The sequence below is a fragment of the Emiliania huxleyi genome (assembly GCF_000372725.1).
Source record: "Emiliania huxleyi CCMP1516 chromosome Unknown EMIHUscaffold_176, whole genome shotgun sequence".
Lineage (NCBI taxonomy): Eukaryota > Haptophyta > Isochrysidales > Noelaerhabdaceae > Emiliania > Emiliania huxleyi.
The window spans coordinates 117,188-124,470 of record NW_005200824.1 but is presented as its reverse complement, the minus strand read 5'-3'; the positions used below and the strand labels follow the sequence as shown (position 1 = coordinate 124,470).

The 7,283-nt window shown below is 64.7% G+C and overlaps 2 protein-coding genes across 2 annotated transcripts; both read left to right on the top strand.

The window, feature by feature from the left end:
- Positions 1-2,084: 2,084 nt before the first annotated feature.
- Positions 2,085-2,873, top strand: EMIHUDRAFT_112806 (hypothetical protein; the record flags this gene model as incomplete). The annotated part of the gene is made up of 1 exon (XM_005783838.1): positions 2,085-2,873. The coding sequence occupies one exon, from the start codon at positions 2,085-2,087 to the stop codon at positions 2,871-2,873; it is 789 nt and encodes a 262-aa protein (XP_005783895.1).
- Positions 2,874-4,144: 1,271 nt separating this feature from the next.
- EMIHUDRAFT_112805 (hypothetical protein) lies at positions 4,145-6,693 on the top strand (the record flags this gene model as incomplete). Its single annotated transcript, XM_005783837.1, has 9 exons — positions 4,145-4,498; positions 4,854-4,979; positions 5,069-5,173; positions 5,269-5,316; positions 5,402-5,491; positions 5,634-5,669; positions 5,743-5,796; positions 6,202-6,303; positions 6,502-6,693. 9 exons carry the CDS (start codon positions 4,145-4,147, stop codon positions 6,691-6,693), a joined length of 1,107 nt encoding a protein of 368 aa, XP_005783894.1.
- Between the last annotated feature and the right edge of the window lie 590 nt (positions 6,694-7,283).

The window sequence follows — 7,283 nt, the reverse complement described above, 5'->3', positions numbered from 1 at the left end:
GGGCGGGGGCGGCACCTTCTCGCGCCGGGGAAAAGAGAAATCGACGGCGCGCACGTCGCGCCGCATGGTGGCCGCGCTGCGCCGCTCGCCGCTGGCGCGCGGTTGATCGCGGCGCCGACTCCGCGGCGGCGCCATCTCACGCGGCGGGCGCGTCGCGTCGGCGGCGCCAAAACAGACGCGAGCGCGCGGCGCGGCCGCGGCAGCAAAAACATCAACCGTCTACTTCTCCTCTCTTCTCGTCTTGTCGCAGGCGCACACGCGCGCGACGTGCGCACGCGTGTCGCCGCGTTCGCTCCGCGAAGGACGATTCGAACGGCGGAGAGAGAGAGAATTCTTGATACGAAACCACGACGACACACACCAGTCGACTCGCATCGGTTGCCTCCATGAACGGCGGAGCTATTCTCGCGCCCACACCACACCTGGCTCCAACGTGGACACGCCCATAGCTGGGGACACTACTAGGTCACGCATGGCATCACAGAAGTTTTATCTCTGGGCCCCGAAAGGCATCCCTAGCAGTGTCGTTACACATGCCCCCTCCCCTCCTGGGCGCATGCGCCTCACGTCTCGCCAGAGCATAAGCCCTTGGCGTGTGGCGAGACGAGTTTTTCGCCATCGCAGCGAGCAGCAAGCCGCCCGCCGCAAACAGCCGGAAGCCTCGCCGCGGCACTGGCTGCGCCGCGGTCCCGCACCCGTCGACGCAGCTCCCCCCGCGGAAGACCGCGCGTAGCAACGTCTTGACGATCGAGATGAGCGTGCCTGAAGCTCGCCCACCTACTGCCCCTGAGAGTTGGTTATTGAGTGGGATCAGCTCCCCCCCTTGGGATCGAAGCCGCCACAACCTCACACCCAACATCCCAGGCGGGATCAGAAGGGGACTCCACACCGGACACCGCCCGGGCACAGCCCCCCTACCCGTCGGATCGCACAGAGGGCCCCCTCGGAGCAGCCCACACACAATCACGCATCGGCAGATTGAGTGCCTGATTCAGGCAGACAGCACAGACAAGAGGAGAGAGAGGAGAGAGAGAGAGAGAGAGAGGAGAGAGGAGAGGGTGAGGGTGTGAACACACGTGAGGAGTGGGGGAGGGTGTCTGTGGTGGGCTGTAGTCCTACTACGTGGTTACAACCACGCGCCCCTCAGGAGCTTAAGGTAGAGCTGAGCGTCTCAGACGCCTCGGTGCCTCCCACCGGGTGAGACCATCCGGATCTACCCAGTGCGTCCTCCGGACGGGCTGGTCCCCGCGATGGCCCACGGTCCTCCGTCGCCTGGTTGAACCCCCTGCCTCCCGGTTGACCCCCCGGTCCCCGTACACGACCATGAAATAAACTCAAAGTCCACCACAGCCACCAGCCTCCACCTCCACCCGCGAGCCGCCACCGCTGCCGCCCGCGACGCCGCCCGCCGCGTCAGATAGCCGCGACGCGCGCATCGAGTCGCGTCGGAGAGCCGCGCCGCACCAGCAGCAGCATCTGCACCACCAGCAGCAGCAGCAGCACCACCACCACCACCCGAGAGAGAAGCGCACCTGCCCGACGCCGCCCGCCGCGTCAGACGCTCGCGACGCGCGCGTCGAGCCCAGTCGCACAGCCGCGCCGCGCCAGCAGCAGCATCGGCACCAGCAGCAGCAGCACCACCACCACCAGCAACAACAGAGACAGGCAGTGCAGGCGCAGAGGCGCTCGCAGAGCGGCGCTCAGCGCCGCGCACGCCACGCTGCGGACCGTCGGACGAGCGCACCGTACGTCGGCGGCGAGCCGCGTCGCCAGCCGTCTCGCGAGAGAGCGGCGCCGCCGCGTGCGCGCAGCAGCCGCCGCGGCAGAGGCGAGCCGCGGCGACGTCCGCACTAACGGATAACGGCCATTGGCGGTTTTCTCTCTCTCTCTCTCTCTCTCTCTCTCTTCGAACGGCGGGTGTGAGGGATGTCTGTGGGCCCGAGAGCGATATGCCATCTCCGCCTTGCGTTGTTTCATAACATCGAAGGCTAAGCTCAAAGAGAAAAAAGATTTTTTGCTAAAAAGAATTTAAACAAACTAAAAAAGAAGTGCGCGAGCACAACGGCGCACTTTGTTTCCGCACGATGGTGGTGCCCGCCTCGACGCCTTCTGCGCCGCCAAGCAACGCCGCGCCGCCTCCCGGCTCCGAGACCTTGGAGGTGGGTGGCTGGCAGGTCGTCGTCGCCGACGGGCACGCGGTGCTGCCCGAAGGCATGACGCACCTGCCGGACCGGGCGTTCCAGCACCGCGCCTCTCTCGTCTCGGTCGCCTTCCCGCGCAGCCTCGCCTCCATCGGCGAACGCGCCTTCGCCTTCTGCTCCTCGCTCGTCTCTATCGACCTCCCTGCCAGCCTTACCTCCATCGGCGAGCAAGCCTTCCGCGACTGCTCCGCCCTCACCACCGCCGCCTTCCCCGCCGGCCTCACCTCCATCGGCATCTGCGCCTTCTCCGGTTGCTCCTCCCTCGTTTCCATCACCCTCCCCGCCAGCCTCACCTCCATCGGCACCTGCGCCTTCTACTGCTGCGAGGCCCTCGCCAACGTCACCTTCCCCGCCGGCCTCACCTCCATCGACAGCCACGCCTTCGAGAGCTGCCCCTCCCTGATCCGCGTCACCGTGCCAACCACCGCCACCATCGGCTTCGGCGCCTTCCCACTCGCCACCATCGTCCGCCGCCTCCCGCCCGCAAAGATGCGCTGGTACGAGGCGGTGGACGGGGCTCTGGCCTACAAGCGCTGCCGCCCCCTCCTCTACGGCTGGCTAGAGCGGGCCCAGACCAGGCTCGGCTCTTACGGCCCGGACGGCGCGGCGCGCCAGCGCGACCGCGAGGAGTTCGAGGGCGACTTTGCGCACCTCGCGCTCCATGCAGACTGACAGGCGTGAGCCGTGACGATTGAAATCGCTGTGACTTCGCTATAAATAAATAAAAACGACACCTCTACTGTGAGATGGGTAAAAAGGAACAGGTCCCCGCCTTGCGGTCTTTGTGCAGGGTTCTTTGTGGGTGTGGTCGGCGACTAGCCGGGGTCGTCCTCCGCGATGCGGGGGGGGACTAGCACTACCACTAGCCGTCTTCCACATATGCCCATATGGTCCCTCGCGCCTCGGGAGCTCGGGTCCCTGCTGCTCCCGAGGACTTCGCTGAGTCCTGAGTGTAGACTCAACGAAAGATATTGCAGACTGATACAGATAGCATTTTACATGCACACGAGGGGTGCTTTTCTTTCTCAGAGAGAGAGATAGAGAGTGTGCGTGTGCGTGTGCGTTTTTCGTTTCGTTTTCTTTAGTTTACGGAATTTATGCGCTGTAGACTCAACGAAAGAATATGCAGACTCGTCTCAGACTGATATACAGATAGCATTTACTTTTTCTCAGATGTCAGAAGACAGAACAACCGCGGTGTGCACAGCACACAGACCTGCTTCAAAAGGAGGGCAGTCTGGTTGGAAGGAACCAGGGAGGAGCGCTCACGGCACCGCGCTCGGAGCACTTGGAGCACTTGGAGTGCAGTCATTAACCTCACGTCCAGGGCCGGGGAGCTGGAGCGCCGCCGCGTCTTTTTCGTTTTCCGTTTTTCTCTTGCCCCACCACCTGTGTGCTGTGTGAGAGATGTGTGGAGAAGTTTACGGGGTTCGTGTCGTCGTCCCTGGGCCCTGGGTGCGGGGCCCTGCAGCGGGTATGTGTGTGTGTATGTAGGAAGGTTTGCAAGATCCAAGGGAGGCGGGCCTGAGGTGCAATGAAACGGCCCAGTCTCGCTGCTGCTGTAAGAAGATTGGGGGGTGGTGTGTGGGGCACCAGCGCGGCCTCAAGTTGCTTTGACCACTTTACCGTCCGGCTGAAATCCCCGCCTCCCCCCCTCCAGATGGAAGCAGGAAGCTTCCATCCCGGCGGTGGTTCGAATCCACACAAGCCGAAGGTGAAGGGGTGAGAGGCCCGAGGTCTGAAGCTCACCCAGTGTGGAAGTGAGGAACTGCTCGACCCTCCCGGATCATGCTGAACAAGCTCCTCTTGTAGCTCGATCGGTCACACCGCCATCGCCGTCGGTCGGGGCAAAACTCCGTCGGGACAGGTGAAGAAAGCGTCACCTAGGATCAGCCGGAGATTCCATCCTGTGACGCCGAAGGGAAGCTCCCCGACCCTGGCTCATGGCGGCAGCTTCAGTCCTCTTCTCCGCCGCGTACGCGCCAGCGCATCGCATCGGTGCCGTGCCAGCGCTGCGCCGCCCGCTGGCCGCTCGCGTGCCACCAGCGCTCCTCGACGGCAGCGCGGAGGATGGTGCCGCATTCTCAGCCGCCGCGCAGCTCGGGCGAGAGCCTGGGACGTGCGACCCATACGACCCCAAAAGCGCCGAGTACTGCTCTCCTCCAGAGCCTGCGCCGTCCTCCCTGAAGCGCACCATCCGGCTCGGCGTTCTCTTCTTCCTCTGGTACTCGCTAAACACGGTCCGCACCCCGCCGCCGCCCTCCGGCCGGTTCCAGCGCCGGTGCCGGTGGGTCCCGGTTCGCGCTCATGCCGCTCGTGCCGCGCCCTCAGGCCTACAATATCGGCAACAAGCTCGTGCTGACGGCCTTTCCGATGCCGTGGACCGCCGCGACTTGGGAGGCACGGCCGCAAAAAGACACGCGTACAAACAGACACGCGGCAGAGCCTCTCTCCTCCGCCCGACGCAGACGGAAAGCCCATCACCCACTATCACCTGCGCCGCCACCGCTCTTCCTCGGCTCCCAATCCTCTCAGCACTGCTGAGAGCCGTCTCTTCTCCCCGCAGCTCTTCTTTGGCTTCCCGTACGTGTTTCTTCTCTGGAGCACTGACCCTAACCCTAACCCTAACCTAACCCTAACCCTAACCCGCAGCTCTTCTTTGGCTTCCCGTACGTGTTTCTTCTCTGGAGCACGGGGCTGCGCAAGACGCCAAAGATCTCGCTCGAGTCGATCAAGCTGCTCGCGCCGTCGGGCATCCTGCTGGCCGACACGCAGGCCGTACTTCTCTTGCCACATCATAACTCTTTTTCTTAGGCATCCTGCTGGCGGGCACGGCGCTCGGTGTTTCTTTTTCTACGGCGGCGTAGTTCTTGTTTCTAGGCATCCTGCTGGCGGGCACGCACGTCGGCGGCGTCATCTCGTTCGGCCTGGGCGCGATCTCCTTCACGCACGTGCTCAAGGCAACCGAGCCGGTCTGGTCCGCCCTCATCTCTGCGCGCGTCTCCCGCGGCGCTGCCCGCCGCCGGCACGCGGGCCGGGACGGAGCCGAGAGATGGTCCGGGCGTAGGCGCTTTTCTTCCGCGACTTTCTGCCGCTGCCCGTGTACGCCTCCCTGGTCCGCGTTGCCCGGCTGTCGAGCCAGAGAGCCGCGAGCCGTCTCGGAGCCTTCTCGGAACCTTCTCGGAACCCACTGCCTCGAGGTGCCAATCATCGCCGGCGTCAGCCTCGCTTCGCTCAAGGAGCTCAGCATATCTCCCCATATCTCCCCATATCTCACCATATCTCACCATGTCTCGCCTCGCTCAAGGAGCTCACCTTCTCGTGGATGTCCTTCATCGCTGGCACCGGCTCCGCGGTGACGTCCGCCGCCAAGGCCGAACCTTCTCGGAACCTTCTCGGAAGCTTCTCGGGACCTTCTTGGAACCTGCCCAGGTGACGTCCGCCGCCAAGGCCATCCTCTCCAAGAAGGTGCACAGCGGGAGGCGCGGGAGGAGCGTCCCTCGCAGCTGCCATGACCCTTCTCGGAACCTTCCTCTTGCAGGTGCTCGACGGGAAGTCGCTCGGGGAGAACCTCACGCCCGCAAACATGTTCGCCGTGCTCTCAATCCTCGGCGCGCGCACCCCACCTTCCCCTACCTCCCTATGGAGCCGAACCCACCTCTAGTCGGCAAGCGGCTCACCACTCCGCAGTGATGCTCTACTCTGCTCCTCCCGCCTCTGGCGCATCCCTCGCCCGCCTCTCCCCCCCCTTGCTCCCGCCCCCTCCTCTCGAGCCTCGTCGCCCGCCGGTGACCGCGCGCACGCGCGTCGCAGGCTTCTGCGCGATCCTCCCCGTCTCACTCGCCCTCGAAGGCCCAGCCAAGGCCTCCGCCAGCTGGTCGGCCCGCGCGCTGTGTTTCTTTCTTTAAGGCGGGTGTGTTTCTTTTTCTAGGCCGCCGCCGGCGTGGTCGGCCGCCCTCTACTGTGAACGGCGTCTCTTCACACCCGTAGCTGTGAACAGGCCTCGGCGGCGTGGTCGGCCGCGCTCGCCGCCGGCTACACGACGCCCTACCTGCTCAAGCTGCTCGCCTGCTCGGGCTTCCTCTACTACATCTACAACGAGGTACCCTTCCCCTGGCAGCCCTAGCGGCGGGCGTGGGCCGAGGCCAGGGGGGGGGGGGGGGGTAGGGCTGCATGCGCGGAGCGGAGCGGACTCCCTCACAGTGGTGGTTGACTACCACGAGGGCATGCACATCTCCCCCACATCTCCCCCACATCTCCCCCACATCTCCCCCACATCTCCCCCACATCTCCCCCACAGGTGGCCTTCCTCGCGCTCGCCGAGGTTGCGCCCGTCACCCACGCCGTCACAAACACCGTCAAGCGCGTCGTCATCATCCTCGCTTCGATCCTCGTCTTCAAGACCACGATCACGCCGCTCGGCGCCGCGGGGTCGGCGATAACCGTCGCGGGCGCGCTGCTGTACGCGCTGGCCAAGAACAAGTACAAGTAGAGCGGAGGCGGGCAACTCGCGGGAGCGCACCGGTCGACCCATCTCCGACTGAAGAGAGAGGGTACTTCTGCAGCTGCGCTCAACCAGCCGCTCTCCCACGCCGCGGCGTCGGAGTGGGTCATGTGACAACCCGCCGCACACTCGGGGCACGCACCTCTCTTTCGCCGCCGCCCTGCGCTTTGGACCACAACGAACAAACAACTGCCCCGGACCTCCTGTCTTATTGGTTTTGTAGCTTATACTGTTTGTGCGGGTCCCTCACATGCGCAACCACATGCTCTGGGGGGAGGCGGGGGCCCCCGGAGGCACCGTGGGCATGTTGTGCGAGTATATGGGCCAAAAGCGTCGAAAATGTCCCAAAAAGCGTGTCTCGAGTTTGTGGCAGCCCCACAGCTGGCGCGCGCTGCCAGGAAGCACCGCTCGCGTGTCGGCCGCACTCCCTGGCACCCAGGGAGTGCGGCCGACCGACCAGACCGAGTAGGCTCGACGCCGCGCTCGCTGTGGGGCTGCCACAAAGTCGCCGCCGAGCGTGCCATCGAAGGCGTCCCGGCGGAGGTGATGGAGTTTGAGACCTGAGGCTGCGGAGGTGA